The sequence below is a fragment of the Mytilus californianus genome, unplaced genomic scaffold (genome assembly GCF_021869535.1).
Source record: "Mytilus californianus isolate M0D057914Y unplaced genomic scaffold, xbMytCali1.0.p SCAF_22, whole genome shotgun sequence".
NCBI lineage: Eukaryota > Metazoa > Mollusca > Bivalvia > Mytilida > Mytilidae > Mytilus > Mytilus californianus.
In genome coordinates, this window is record NW_026262671.1 from 3,707,243 (window position 1) to 3,723,940 (window position 16,698).

A 16,698-nucleotide genomic window follows, 5' to 3' on the forward strand; every position below is an offset into this window, starting at 1 on the left:
CAAAATTTCTTAATCCTTAATCTGAGATATTAAACAAAAGTCTAATTTTGACATGTTTGTAAAAAGAGTAAACACTGTCACAAAGATTTACATTGATAATCAGTTGAAATAATTTTAAAATCTTGAAGTTTTGGCTTGAAAAAAGGGAATATAAATGCATCTAACGTGTGTCAATTTTTGACAAAATATGGTCATCAAGTTTTAGTCTAAGATCTGTCCCCTAATTATTAACTGGAATTTACTATCTGAAAACATATACCAGTAATTGAAATTATGGAAATTTATTCTAAATAATTGCATCTCATCTTTACACAAAAAAAAGTTCGTATGAATCACTGATGTGTGTCAGCGCTTCGCTGATTTGAATATATATGATATCTAGATAATGTGTCTATGACGTCAACAAACTATTAAATGAAATCGACTGGAGGAAAACTAGGTCATTAAACTGTCACAGATGTGTTGTCATAGGTAAAAATAAACACTTTCGTGTACTAAAGAAGGAATTGTCGGACCAAGGTAAGATTTTTCATGCTTTATAAGCTTAAAAAATAATTTTAAATGTTTTTAATCATTATCCTTGGTTCAGTTGAAGTGATTGCACATTACAATATATCTGTCTTCCGCATTCCGGCAAAATTTATGATATACATGAGGCCTTCGTGGGGTTTAAATTCGTCGATCTTCAGTCATGATATGGTGGCCGAGATGGAGGGTAACAAATGTCTAGTTTAAATAGAATTTGCGTCCATGGATTTTTGTCATACTGAATTTTACATCTTCTGAAAATCATGATGGGATATAATCGTTTGTTTCCCTATTACTAATTAATCACTATTAACTGTAAACCTGGACTTATACATCAATCTATTAGTCTCATAATGTAAAGTTAACTGTATAAAGTACGAAGAATAACTAAAAGTAATATGTGCCAATTTACAAGTAATATAAAAATACAGGAAAGTTTAATTCCTAAATTTAAACTTTAAACAAGCTGTCTGTAACTTTATAAATACGAATATAAGGAGGTCTGGTATGATTGTCAATGAGACAACTATGATCAGTCATTGTCTATGATTGATTGATTGATTGTTGTTGTTTGCATAACGTCCAGTGGCAAATATTTCATATGTGTTTACCATAGGATAATATTTAATTGTTATATATTATATATCATTTTAAACAACAATATTAAGGTTCTTTCAAATCCTGAATTAATTTCTAAAAGTTCTCTTTTTATGTTACATCTTATTTGTTTCGTCTGTTTTGTTTAGTTAATTTCTTGGGATTATCCTGGGAGAAAACGGCATTGAGATTAAAAACATTTTGTTCCTCATAAGACGGTCCATAGAAAATTCTTATTTAAGATTGTATTGTAAAATATGATTCCTATTTGTGCGAATGTGATCTCAGAGGACGGATCCATTGTTAGAACCCAATACCATCAAATTTGTCTTCATAACAAGTAAATCTCTGCGAAACGTAGGCATGCCCCCTTTTAAGTTTTTAGGTGAAATCTCTAGGCCTCCCATCTTCTTAACCCGTAGTTTTTGTATCCATGGTCAAACCAGAATTGGCATTTCGGCTGTTTTCCTGCTATGCATGCAACTTTTAGTAAAAAGCATAATTATGAGTTTATATTTATTAAGAAGAATTGACAAGGAGACATGTTTTCCTCTGAAGTTTACCTTGCGAGCTTGCACTTTAAAATCCGGTCGATCATAATATATGCTGACGTCTCCTTTATCCAATCACAAAACCAAAACTCGACACATGTATAATATAAATTCGTAATATATCAATAATATGCATGTAATGTTTGACACTGGACGATAAGGAGCCATCTATCACACTGTCAGATTAAAATACTGGTATATTGTCAGTCTATTTGGAAAGTGCGAGATTAAAATACTAGTATTCACAGTCTATTTGGAAAGTGCGAATCGAAAAAAAAAAAATATTTTTAAAATTAGATTGTTTTAATGTCGGTCAATTAGAGTACAGGAAGATAATGATTAATAGCATTTCTGAAGTTTTGGACAAAAAGAAGATTTTCTGTTGAAATAATTCTATGTACACGTGTTTCATAGTAAAATTTAGCCACTCAAGTGTTTAAAACCTATCCATCTTTTGAAATTGTAAGTACACATGTATCATATTACTTTAAGTTAGAGTATTCGTTACCATAAATTACTTAAACATTTTACTAAATTCTTTCATAGATACAAAGATTTGTTTTTGAAGCGTGACTACCTGTAGAATTCGTAAAAAAACGGGACATCACTTCCTATACATTGTTTACGATTGTGTTGTTTATAAAGTACGAATGGGAAACACGATCCGTGTATATATAGACTTATATATTGATCATTTTAATATCATTTTAACATCGTAGAAATGGATTATTTTTTTTATCCGTAATGACATGGATTTTGTATTTGACAAATTAAACATAGATAAATATGGATTTCTTTACACTTATGAAAAGTTATGGTGCTACACCCTGTCAAACTATTATCCTTAGGGAACGACCATTTAACTTCAAAAAAAGGGGGGTGTTATGTTTTTGTCCTTAAAAAATATTCTGATCCCCACTTTGACAAAAAAAAAATATGGGTCCAGATTTTCCCCATACCTTAGAGTGTTAAATAATTTGATCGATAGCGTCGAAAACCTAAAAAAAATGTTCACGCTTTGCACGAAAAAAAAATTCCGACTCAGACATCAGTCAAAAACCATAACACCCCCCCCCCCCCCCCCCTTTTTTGAAGTTAAATGGTTGCTCCCTTATGTTACGGTATTTACAAGGTCACGCTGTTCGAGACCGGTTATGCAGTATTAACACCAAATCCATAAGAAGTGTATAATTATTTAAACGATAGTCTGGGATAGCATGATTTTTATGCCCCTGTCGTAGCGGAGGGGACACAAAGTTTTACCCTTGTCCGTCCGTACGTCCAAAAGTTGGTTTCCGTTCTCTAACTTTAGCTTGCCTCAACCAAATGTTATGAAACTTATACACAATGCTTATTACCACAAAACACAGATCAAGTTCGAATTTTGTCGTCACTTTAACCGTTCTAGAGTTATGCCCGTTTAAAAATGAAAAAATGCTGAATTTTTCGTTTCCGTTCTCTAACTTAAGTAAACCTCAACCAAATGTTATAAAACTTATACATAATACTTATTACCACGAAACACAGATCAAGTACAAGTTTGGGTAGCGTTACTTTTACCGTTCTTCAGTAATGTCCCTTTATAACTTTATATGATATGCAAGCGGGGCATCATCTGTGTCCCATGGACACATTCCCCATTTATTTAGTAGTTGTTATAGTCTTATAAGTAATTTTCAGTAGCTGCAAGTAGTACGCTTAGATCGGTACTTTGTGTCATATTTCTTCGTGTTAGTTAAGGGTTTTTTTGTGTGATTCGTATCGATCTGATGAGTCAAGCCATCAAGTTATATTTTTACAGGTAGTTCTTATGTTATGCTTGTACACCATTGTCCCAGGTAAGGGGAGGGTTGAGCGCTCTCAAACATGTTGAACCCCAACACATTCTGTATATATCTCGGGAGCCTGTAATGTTGTTGTTGTCGTTAGTTGTTGTCTGTTATATCTGATTTTCGTTTATTGTTTTTTTTTTCATAAATCAGACCGTTGTTTTTTGTTTTTGTCTGAATCGTTTCCCTTTTGTCATGTCGAGTCGTACCAAAGCTGACTGAGGTTTTCTAATTGTTGAATGCCTTTCGTTGACATATAATGCTTAAACTCGTGTCAGTTGGACCCTGTTTGGTAGTTGTCTCATTGGCAATCATACTCCATCTCTTCATTATTATATTTCATGTACGAACTATCAGTGTCAGCAATCATAAGTTGCCTATTCTACCTTTCCTGTCATGAATTAATGACGATGTTTCTTGTTTGTTTTAAATGCATTTTGCATAATGTCGTAATCGTTTTCATATGAAGAAAATATTGCAGTTCTATGAGAAAAGTATAACATTATTATTTTTTTCACTATAAAAACAATATTGCTATTCTATAAGAAAAATATCGCAGTCATATATAAAAATATACCATTATATACCATTGTCAATCTAATACACGTGATTATGGTTTAAAATGCAATCGAACAAATTGAGAGTTCATTCTATTGTCTTTGCTACATAATTGTCTTAGTATTTGTACTTCAAAATTATAGATTGTACAAATAGGTTTCGTCTTTTTTACCTATTTTCTCGTATAAATACAAAATTCTTGGAATTATATGTACACAGTGCATGGGAAATCGTCCCTGTTTTCAAAAGGAAAAATATTCATTTCCCGAAAAGCTTTTTTTTCTTTCCTACAAATAGGATATTCGTATGCGATTTTCCCAAAATGCATCTCGTTTACAAAAGAAAATATCATAACTCTACATATGAAACGTGTTTTCGATTCGCACTGTCCAAAGACATGATAGACTGATACTAAAATTACAATAAAATTTGAGTCTTAGATACGTTGCGCACGATGTTGATACTAGTGAGCGTTACACGACGTTCCTTATAATAAGGCGATTTGGACGATTTCAAAGAACGTTTCAAGCGTTCAAGCTTTAATTGATGAGTTCAATTAACTGAAGTGAATTTGGTAACCAGCTTCCGGTTTGTCTAAAAATGCATAGTTTTACAATCTTTCCAGGCCACAATTGAAAATTTTCCGTTTGCCAGCAGTTCGCATTAATGGATGCATACATTAATTTCCGGCAAATTTACAGATTTAAAAAAAATATAAATTAGGTATTGAATTTACATTTCCTACTTTTTGCATATACATATATTCTTTTGTCGCATTTCTTTCCGTTTCCTTTCATTTCTATGTTTTATCATTTCCCGATGCTCTCTTTGTAGCAAAATATCTCGGTAGTTAAACATTTGGGAGTCATGTTTTTCTCATCTCCGTTCTTTTGTGGCATTATGCATGTCCTTTGTTTCTTATAATTGCTAGCAATGGTTTTTCTCTATTTTTTTTTTCATTTACAATAAAATTATACATTTTTCTTTTCAATTTCAAATATGCCAAAAAACGATAATCCCGATATTTTATATATCAACCTCATTTGATCGACATTTGAATTTAAACTTAAACTTTTCCTTTCTAATACTTGGGTTATATTATAACTTATATTTCTTTTTTTCATTCGAGTTAAACTGGAAACAAATAATTATAAAATATAAAATTAAAAACCCGAGCATGACATCAATCACGTTTTTCTAACGTTGTGACAAAACGGCTATACTTTTTGAAATGAACTAAAAATCTTGTTGCCTAACGGAAAATGTTATACACTAAATTGTTTTAAAAGAAAAACAGAAAAACTTTTACCACCAAGTTTTATTTTCTATGATCTAACCATGCTTATTTGATAAACAGCCGGTTAAAACCTCAATTGTAAAGACAATACAGCGGGTTTTTTTTCGCTGTGACAAGATGGCTATATTATTTGAAGTCATTGCAATATAAACTATACGCATCTTTCCGGCAAAAAATATCATGAACCAGGAATAAAGTAAATAAACTTTTAAAATATCATAAATATTTTTCCTCTCAGCTTTTCTAATTTCACCAGTCTATTGTAGAAGACATAAACTTGAGTCTTATCTGTCATTTGTGTCGTTTAGTTGCTTATCCAACAACTATTATTTATATTCATTGACGTTGGTCCACCATGACGTGTATCAAATAATTTTTTTCGTATTTCAGACTGTTGCGAGAGAGAGTAAACAAATACAATGTAATGTAAAAACAAAGTGAAAGAAAGAAAAAAAAAAGAACAATGAAGCACTGCAGATATATAGAAAATGGAGGTCGACAACCGTTTGCACTTCCAGATGGGAAAACATACCACGTGTTCATTTCATACGCAACAATGGAACCAGACCGACAGATCGCACATACTTTATTTACGAAACTAAGCGAAAGTAACTTTACATGTTGTTTACACGAAATTGAGTTTCAAGCTGGACATCTTATAGAGGACAACATTAAACAATGTATGAAAAAATCTCTGAAAACTATTGTCCTTCTATCAGAAAACTTCAAAAATAGTTATTGGTGCCACATTGAAATGACTGAAATTGTCCAATTACACATGGATAATAAAGGTTTTCCGCCAATTGTTTTAAAATTAGACAGTTGTGAGGTACCTGAAGCACTTAAGCCATACACATATATGTTGTTGCAAGCTGGACTGGACGAAAAGATGCCGGATATTGTAGATGTTATTAATGATATGGAAATTACAGGTAATTTACCGTTGGGAATATCCTTGTAGGCTGTTGTTTGTTTTTTCGTCGCTCTACATGCCATGATATTGTCTCGCTTCGACTTTATTGATTCTTCCTTTGGTGTCTTCCGCCTCTTAAATTTCTTCATAATCTTTTAATAGATTTCAACTGAATATATTTTTGGTAATATATTTGGCAATTCATGTTGTATTCGTCCGCACTCTTCAATTGTGTAGCCTTTTTTATCTATTCTTTATATTTTAGCACCCCATTATTCTCTCATCTTTATATTTTATATAATTGGCGCTTCATTATTCTCTGTTCTTTATATTGTTTTTATAGTGATTAAGGTTTTTACACAATGTTGACTGCTGTACCCCTCTTTTTGACATTTTTACCTATGATGTCTGTTTGTTTTGTTCACACATTATTGTCAATATAATGGAATTTTATGCGACTGTCATACAAATGAGAGGTTTAGCAAGCTATAAAACTAGGTTCAATCCACCATTTTCTACATAAGGAAATACCTGTACCAAGTCAGGAATATGACAGTTGTTTTCCATTCGTTTGATGTGTTTGAGCTTTTAATTTTGCCATTTAATAAGGGACTCTCCTTTTTGAATTTTCCTTGGAGTTCGGTATTTTTAGTCCCCTACCGACGAAGTCGAAGGGGACTTTAGGTTTGCACCCCGTCCGTCTGTCTGTCCGTCTGTCTGTCCTTCTGTCAGTCCGGCAAATAAGCTTTCCACACTTTTTTTCTTCATGCTTGAATATATTGATTTGATATTTGGTATATTGTTTTATCATGACAAGTTACAGATCAAGTTCGAATTTTGTTCCGGTCTGATAATTTAGTCCAGAGTTATGGACCATAACTCTGGACCATATCTAATGTTAGAGTACTATGTTAAACCATATTTCTGTACAAAGGGAGATAACTCATTTTTTAAAAGACATTCATTGTTAAATTATTTGAAGGATTTTTTAGCAGGTTTGTTTGTTATTTAGTATAAACTAATTTCTGAATGCTATATATATATAAAGAAAAATTTATGAAGAGAAATCCTTTAATTAGATAATAATCTATTTTTATTAATGTATATATTTCAATACATTACATTGTGTAGATAAATGTTGTTGACATTTTATAGATAAGTTACAAATCTATATTAGTTTGTGACAAATGAAAGAAAAAATATTTGGAACTATTAATTATATTTGATTATAATTTGAAAATAGATATACACTGTATTACATCATATCTTATTTTAGAGAACTATTAAACATATCTTATGTTTTTTTCACTCATATAATCAGTTTTCCACACTGATTTTAACCATGCTTGAAGATATTGACATGATATTTACTTTTTGTTTACACCATGACAAGTTATAGAACAAGTTAGCATTTTGTTCCAGTAAAACGAATTTTTACCCGGTAGGGGACTATGTATTGCCATGCAATACTCTCAGAATGCTTGTTATATTTTACTTTTTACTTTTTGGCCCTTTTCTCTATTCTTAATTTTTTAGGCTATTGTCCTCAAATCTGTATACCCAATCCAGACCCTCATATAGCATATATATGGTGTCAATCATAAAATGATAATTGTATGAAAAATGAAAAGAAGGAGTATTTTTTTTTGTGTTTATAATATGAATTCCCGACATGAACTTGACACAACAAAAAGCAAAGGAACAGAGTGTTTCCTGCGATTCTTCGTTTGAAATTCGCAGCGATACCTTAAATAATAGCCCACATCTCTCGTCAAATTCGAGCCAGTCCCTAGTAACGGTTTGTGCGGAATTCTTTACTAGATGTTGATAGAAAGTATTAAAAACACGTGTCTTTTTAGACACTATAGTTTATTTGATATTTCATTGGGAAATATGAGGATGATTCGGAAAATAAACAATGATCTCCACACAACACTGACCTCTTTTTCAACTGCTGAAAAAAAAACCACACACATATATTATTATATACTGGGATTTCAAACTCTGCAAATGATGTACGATTAACATTTGTTATTTGAACAATTATAGAATATGCAGCGCTAGATCTTATACTAATAAACTATATCTTGAATTATCTTTTTCAGAATTTCCAGAATCGATGCTGACTATTTCGTTTGTGCCACAGCGCCAGATCTTTTACTAATACACTATATCTTGATTTATCTTTTTTCAGAATTTCAAGGATCGATGCTGACTATTTCATTTGTTCCACTACCTTGCATCAACTATAACCAAGATACCCCTCATTCTCCATGCATTTGGCCCCATGTTTGTGCTAAATTTATTTTGTCAGACGATGGATGCAAAGATATGTGTACCAAACATCACGTGCTCAACAAAGAATCGTTAGAAAAACTTAAAAAATGCGGATTTCCTGTTGAGAAACAATACTCTCGTCTGTCAAAACTTTATAAGGAAAAGTGTAATAAATGGCTCAAAGACTTTCCATCTAAAACGATATCAGGACCGTGCTATTATTATAATGACAAAGGATGTTTTATTGCAGACGACGCATGTCCGTTCCCTCACATTTGTAAAGACTGGTTTGCTGGGAAATGTACACGTTCGAATTGTAAATTCTCCCATGATGTTCTAAACCCTCAGACAAACTCATTATTGCAAAAGTTTGGATTTAACATGAACCATCCCGATGATATTATTTTATGGCAGTATCGAGAAAAATGTCAAAATTATTTGGAACTGAAAACAAAACAAGACACCAACGTCAATCTCCGCAAAAGCCGTGATCCGAACTCTACAGCGAGTAAATGTGTTTTATATTTAGCTTTTATGGCTATGTCATTGAATTGTTTGTTTAACATATTTAATAAATATGTCTCAACATATTTTAAAAATTTTCTTTCGAGTAAACATTGAAATAATCTCGCATGGCATTTTACATTAAATTACTATAAATAATTCCAGAGTGCATGTGATTGCTTTTCATCCCATTAGTACAAAAGGCTATGTATATACATTGCGGCAAATGAGCACTCAGATGCGTTTACAAGTATTGCATTTTTTAAAACAAAAACTTATTATATTGTTTCCACGCGCAATAAACTCCACTTTTACCCCTTACTTAGATTCTGTGCCTGCCTAAAGTCAAATATCGGCAGTGGATACTGCTGCCTTTATGTTGTTGTTGTTGAATTGATTCACAACTTGTCAGGGAATTTTGATTGTTATTCGATATTGACCATTTATTTTTCGAGAACACGTTGTTAACTGTACAGGTAAATGTGTTGTTGGCTTGCATTGATTTTTTAGACTAATTTCCTGTAACTTAAAAATGGAAACCCCATGACAATAGTGATGACACACACCGAGTTAAGCATAGTACTATGTAAATAAACTCGTCATAGACACCAGGCATTTAATTGTGTACGCCTGACGCTTGTCGCGTCTATAAAAGACTCATCAGTGACGTTCGAAATAAAAAAGATGAAAGGCCAAATAATGTACGAAGTTGAAGAGCAAAACGGATCGTGCAACCAACGCTCCGTTCCTTTGACAAGTATTTTTCTGCTTGTTTGCAAATGTTTAATTGGTGCTCTGTTATGTAACAATATTGCAGTAGATATTCTCTACATGTATATGCAAACTATCTTACCTGACAGAGGCCTCGAAGGCAGAGTTGCCTAATTAGTCCAACTACTGTGTTACTATGCTGTCAACACTGAGGTTGTAAGTTCGAAACTCACACATGGTAGGTGTGCTAGACTCCAATCTTAATTGATTAGGATTGTCAGTTTTTCTGCCGAAGGTCGTTGGTTCTCATCGGTGCTCTGGCGTCCTCCACCAATACAAATTAACCGCTAAGAAATAGCCGATAGTGCTGAAATGGGGCTAAACACAAATCAAACTTATCTGACATTAATACCGATTAGACTGATATTCTGCGTTGCCTTTACAGTAGCTACTTGTCCAGTCTGAAAAAGACCAGTTTCTTAACCATTTTTTTAATACACCACATTTACAAATCACACTGAAGTTTAATACCCCTATCTGATTATAGATATGTTTTATCTTCACTCGCTCCAAAAGCAAAGTTGAACGAGGTTCTCTTTGTCACATAATATTAACATTTAACATTTAACGTTTCCCGAGCTAGAATTTACGTGAGTCTCGATATAAAACCTCTCGGTGAACAAAAAGTTTAGTAAAAACTTTCCTATTATTACCATAAGAACCTAAAATAAGTTACAGCACGATGATCTAGAAAAATACCCGAAAAACAAGTAGTCTCATATGTAGTCTTCAACAATATTTATATGTTTTATACAATATTTCAAATACTTTTCAGTGGTGGATTCAAAAAGGGGGGGGGGGTGAGGATAGAGGACATTAGTCCCCCCTTTAAGTTTGGCAAATATATACATCAGACAATATTATCATTTTATAAAAATCATGTAAGTTTATAAAAATTATACAGGTGAAAGTCAGTCCTCCAAATAAGTTTGTTCACACATGTGCATGTTTATATATAGATATATGTAATTGTAAATATATATTTTCTCTGTAACTATGATATGTAGTTTTATGATAATGAAGTTCATTCATTCATTCATTTTCTCGCAAAAAGCGTCCAAAGTATATGGTATTACGACCTCCTTTCAAAAATCCTGGATCCGCCCTTGCTTATTCATTACTAATTTATCTTAAGTGATCTGATTATACGCTTCTAAATTGAAAGGCTATATTGCAAAGATTGTTTGGTGAAATTGCTCTTCACAGATGAGTTAAAGTTCTAATGTCTCCCTGTGTTTAAATGTTTAAATATATAATTTTATAATTCGACTTACAACTTGTGTCAAATGTTTCAATTGTCGGTAGATTTGAATACTCATGTTATTGACAATATCATTTTTTCCTAATAAAACGAGGTGTATAGTCAATGCATTTCTTTTATGAAAATGGAAACTAACTGATATACCTATTAAAATGACACTGTAATTAAAAACAAAAAAAAACAAATACAAAGGATCTACCCCTCTTGAGCAGAAGACTTCTTTTCTTTTAGGCTGCCTTTAGTAAACTGCTCTTCATTTTATCAAACGTTTATCGCTATATGAGAGCTCCCGGCAGTACGCATTACTCCATAAAACGATTTTATTAACTAGATTTAAAAATTTTTGGCACTGATTTTCCTTAAATGAATTTCCGGAGAAGAAGAACATGTGACAATTAGACCGGCAAAAGTTATCAGTTCGGCCAAACAATGTATGTAAAATGACTTATAATGAACTGTTATTGCATGTCAAATGATTGTACTATCCGTTGTAAATACTTTATTCTATGTTTCCCCTAACTGACGTAAGAGAAAAATCATTTGGAAAAAAAATTCAACAAATGTATGTCAAATATGACAGAGTTGATGATTTTTAATTACTTGCGATTGTATTTCCGGATATAGAATTTTTTCCATTGCATATAAAAATTGTAGAGCACATTTCCTCTGGCAAGTAAAAACTGACATCAAGTGAAAGCAATTTTAAAACAAAAGAGGATTTGCAAAATAGTCATTTGCAATCTAATTGAATAAAACTAAAGTATAAGTTGAGATTTTTTAGGTCAAGTAAGTAAGTCAGTAGATTTTATTTGTAAATATTTCCCCGATTTTTTAAAATCAATCGACTGATAGATTATAGTTGATATTTATTAACAGTCATATACTGGTTTCCTATTTGGTTGTTTATCCTTCGATTTTTCGGGAAAAAGTAAATAAATTTTAAGATTAAACTTGAGTTTTATGTATAACTATAAATCAACAGAGTCTGAAATCGATCATTACCTACATTTCAAGATTGTTTCAAAAGAAACGAATCAAGTGCATCTGTAAAATGAGAAATAAGGCAAGACATCTTTATGGATATATCAACTGTCAACTTATCGTTTAAATACAAACCAAAACCAAGTCCTGAAATATATGTTCAATAGCAAAATAACAAATGAGTAATAGCAAAAGGTTATGTCCGTGATACAATCGAATAGTTCGGAAGAATAGTGACAGTAGCAACCACCATTTAAGATAGAAATACTTAGTTAAACGATTGGATCGTGTATTATGGGACTTGGAAGGTGGTAAATACTGTGCAATATTGATAGGGAAATCCAAAATTGATTTTGAGTCTAACTCAGTAGAGAACCGTCTAAAGTCTGTTTAATTGATAACTTATTAACGTTCAGATTTTGATGCCGAAGTTTACCAGTCATTACCTATTGATAAATTTAACAATAAACACAGAATCATAGAGCACGTGAACAAAGTGAGATGATAAAGCGTTGTATATTTGCAGTCGTTTATATTTTCGGTGCGTTCCCATTTGTTAATTTAACTATGCCATGACAGTTGTTAGGTGTATTAACTGTTTTCTTTTAGAATCGATTAATACTATCTTCTTCCAACGTTTGTTTACCTTTTCTTTCATCCCGGTTTTCACTCACACTTGCGCTGTGCAGTTGCCGAAGTGTCATGGTTAAGATAACTTCATAAGGAAAAGCTGTCGGTCAATTAGAGTACGGGAGGAAAATAATTCAATAGCAGTACATTTCTGAAAATTTCGATAAAAAAGAGGATTTTCTTTGGAAAGAAATTTTATGTTAACGTATTTCATAGTAAAAAGTAGCAATTCAAGCATATAAAACATGTTCAACTTTTTAAATTAAAAGGTTCATATTACTTATAGTCAGGGATTTGGTTTCGTTACCATAAATTACTTAAACATTTTACTAAATTCTTTCATAGATGCGTATTTGAAGTGTGACTGTACCTGTAGAATTCTTATAGAACAGGATATCACTTCCTATTGTTAACGGTTATGTTGTTTATAAAGTACGTAAATTGAAACACGATCCATGTAGACTTATTGATCCTTTGAATATCATTTTAACACCGTAGAAAGATGTTAAAATATAGCTTTTTGTTTTTGATAAATTAAACATAGCTAAATATTGATTTCTTTACATTTATGAAAAGTTATGTTGCTACATCCTGTCAAATTAATGTACTTATGTTACGGCATTTACGAGGTCACGCTTTTCGCAGACTGTTTATGAATTCTTAACACTAAATACATCGGGAGTGTAATTATCAAAACTTAAGTCTGGGAGAACGCGACATTATTGTTTAGTACTAGTAGTTGTTTTTGCCTTTTAATTAACTTTCAGTAGCTGCAAGTACTCTTAGATCAGTACTTTGTGTCTTTTTTCTTCATGTTAGTTGTTTTTGCCCTTTAACTAACTTTCAGTAGCTGCAAGTACTCTTAGATCAGTACTTTGTGTCTTTTTTCTTCATGTTAGTTGTTTTCGCCTTTTAACTAACTTTCAGTAGCTGCAAGTACTCTTAGATCAGTACTTTGTGTCTTTTTTCTTCATGTTAGTTGTTTTTGCCTTTTAACTAACTTTCAGTAGCTGCAAGTACTCTTAGATCAGTACTTTGTGTCTTTTTTCTTCATGTTAGTTGGGGTTTTTGTGCTTCGTGCTGATATGATGAGTCAAGCCATATCTATTTTTACAGGTAGATCTTATGTAATGCTAGTACACCATTGTCCCATGTAAGGGGAGGGTAGAGCGCTCTCAAACATGTTGAACTCCGCCACATTCTTTATACATCTGTCACAAGTCGGGAGCCTGACGTGTAATTTAGATGTTGTCGTTAGTTGTTGTCTGTTTTGTCTGTTTTTCGTTTATTGTTTTCTTTTCATAAATCAGACCGTTGGTTTTTTTTATTGTTTGAATCGTTTCACTTTTGTCATGTCGAGTCGTTTCACACCTGACTGTTTTTTATTTCATCGTTGACATATAACGCCTAAATTCGTGCCATTTTGGATAGTGGTTTCATTGGCAATCATACTCCATCTCTTCATTTTGATATTTTAAATACGAAATGTCAGTGTCAGCGATCATACTTTGCCTATTCCATCTAACCATTCGTGAATAAATGCCGATGTTTCATGTTTATTTTAAATTGACAATGCAATATTGTCATAATTGTTTTCATATAAAACACATATCGCAGTTCTATAAGAAAAGTATAGCATTAATAAGTTTTAACAATTAAAAACACATCGCTATTCTATAAGAAAATTTATCGCATTCATATAAGAAAAAAAAGCATTATCAATTTATTGCACGTGATTAATGTTTAAAATGCAATCGAACACATTGAGAGTGCATTCCACTATCTTTACTACTTGATTGTCTTAGTATTTGCACATTTCAAAATTATAAATCGCACAGATAGGTTTCATTTAATCCAATTTGCCTATTTTGTCGTATACATACAAAATACTTGGAATTATATACACACTGCTCTTACTCCTTAATACCGCGAATCAATTTTCAAGTCTTTGGTTATACCCAGCTAGGAATAGAAACATCGACGGCACTTACTTTAGTCGAGCACTATACCACGATTCCAACGAGGAGTTTTGGACGTTTTAGAGCTTGTGGCCATATTGTGAAGACACCAATCTATTGTTGCAGACATAGATTTGACATGTAAAAGTCTTTTTGTCATTTGTGTCGTTTGGTTGCTTATCCAACGTTTATTATTTATATACATTTACGTTGGTCCACCATGAAGTGTATAAAATCAATTGTTTTCATGTTTCAGACTTTTGCATTGAAAAGGAAAGAAGTAATGTAAAAAAGTGAAATAAAGACAGAAAAAAACAATGAAGCAATGCAATTCTATAATAAATGAAGGTCGACAACCGTTTAAGCTTCAAGATGTGAAATCTTACCACGTGTTCATCTCATACACAACAATGGAACCAGACCGACAGATCACACATACTTTATTTACGAAACGAAATGAAAGTAATTTTACATGATGTTTACATGAAATTGAGTTTCAAGCTGGACATCTTATAGAGGACAACATTAAAAAAATACATGAAAAACATTCTTAAAACTATTCTATCAGAAAATTTCAAAAACTGTTATTGGTGCCACATTGAAATGACTGAATTTGTTCAATTACACATGGATAATAAAGGTTTCCCACCAATTGTTTTAAAATGAGTCAGTTGTGAAGTACCTGAAGCCATACATATATATACTGTTGCTAGCCGGACTGGACGAAAAGATACCGGCTATTATAGATGTTATTGATGATATGGAAATTACAGGTAAATTTCATGTGCATATCTCCTTGAAGACTTGTTTGTCTTTTCGTCGCTTTACATTTCTTGTCCTAATTTTGTCAGTTATAAGTTTTGATCTTTTGATTCTTTTTTCATAACATTTTAACAAAACTTTAATTTATGGTTAATATATTTTGGAATTATATTTCATATAATAATCACTTTCTTTAACAAACCACAATGTTGAAATTGTTTTACAAACGAGAATATTGCAAATGTTTGCTCCCATATAGTTGCACTAAATATGATAAGAAGATCTTTACAACACCATGCTATGAGGGTTTAAATGGGAGTTTTCATTTTAATATTCTTTGATTTTGTAGGCTAATTTTCCCTATTTTTATATTTTAGGACCCCTCTATTCTCTATTATTTATATTTGAGCACTCCATTAATCACTATTCTTTATATTTTAGACCCTATTATTCTCTATTTGTTATTTTTGGGACTTTTCTCTATTCTGTATACCCCATCCAGACCCTCATAGATCATATATATGGTGTCAATCATAAAATGATTACTGTGTATTAAAATTGAAAAGAAGGGATATGTTTTGTATTTATAATGCAAATTCCCTACACGAATTTGACACAAACAAAAGCAAGGGAACAGAGTTATTCCTGCTGTTCTTTGTCTGAAAGTTACAATGACACCTTCAAATAATACCACATCTCTCTACAAATTCACGCGAGATCCTATAGTAAAGGTTTGAGCGGAAATCTTTTCTGGATGTAGATAAAACACGTGTCATTTTTTACACTATAAAGTTGATTCTTTTTTTTTTAACGGGAAAGTTAAATAGGAATAAGTTCAAATGTTTAAAACTTATTTATGTATATAACATTCATGAAACATATACATAACATTTTTTTTCCATCTTTGCAAATTGATGTACAACTCGCATGTGATATTTTAACAGTTGTTTGCAATAGATTATGTACGAGTGCCATATTTTGAACTATGTTTTATTTTATCTTTTTCAGAATTTCCAGGATCGATGCTGACTATTTCTTTTGAGCCACTACCTTGCATCATTTATAACCAAGGTGCCCCTCATTCACCATGCGTTTGGCCTCATGTTTGTGCTAAATTGATTTTATCAGACGATGGATGCAAAGATGTGTGTACCAAACATCACGTGCTCAACAAAGAATCGTTAGAAAAACTTAAAAAATGCGGATTTCCTGTTGAGAAACAATACTCTCGTCTGTCAAAACTTTATAAGGAAAAATGTAATAAATGGCTCAAAGACTTTC

The 16,698-nt window shown here is 32.0% G+C and overlaps 1 protein-coding gene across 5 annotated transcripts; it reads left to right on the plus strand.

The window, feature by feature from the left end:
* The first annotated feature begins 381 nt into the window (after window positions 1–381).
* On the plus strand, window positions 382–16,468 carry LOC127732125 (uncharacterized). Of its 5 annotated transcripts, none has more exons than XR_007996070.1 (3): window positions 382–519; window positions 5,751–6,292; window positions 16,426–16,468. XR_007996070.1 is itself a non-coding variant. In XM_052241193.1 (3 exons), exons 2-3 carry the CDS (start codon window positions 5,824–5,826, stop codon window positions 9,169–9,171), a joined length of 1,173 nt encoding a protein of 390 aa, XP_052097153.1. In that variant the 5' UTR covers window positions 382–519; window positions 5,751–5,823; the 3' UTR covers window positions 9,172–9,213. The 5 variants fall into 5 exon arrangements, 3 of the variants coding, with proteins under 3 accessions (XP_052097153.1, XP_052097155.1, XP_052097156.1); XR_007996069.1 differs by lacking the exon at window positions 16,426–16,468 and adding an exon at window positions 8,379–9,140; XM_052241193.1 differs by lacking the exon at window positions 16,426–16,468 and adding an exon at window positions 8,468–9,213.
* The last annotated feature ends 230 nt before the right edge of the window (window positions 16,469–16,698 follow it).

Bases quoted from the DNA above. Each gene is read 5' to 3' on its own strand.
- LOC127732125 (XM_052241193.1), top strand. From the start codon at position 5,824: ATGAAGCACTGCAGATATATAGAAAATGGAGGTCGACAACCGTTTGCA. The intron at 6,293-8,467 runs GTAATTTACCGT...ATCTTTTTTCAG, and splicing joins TAATGATATGGAAATTACAG to AATTTCAAGGATCGATGCTG.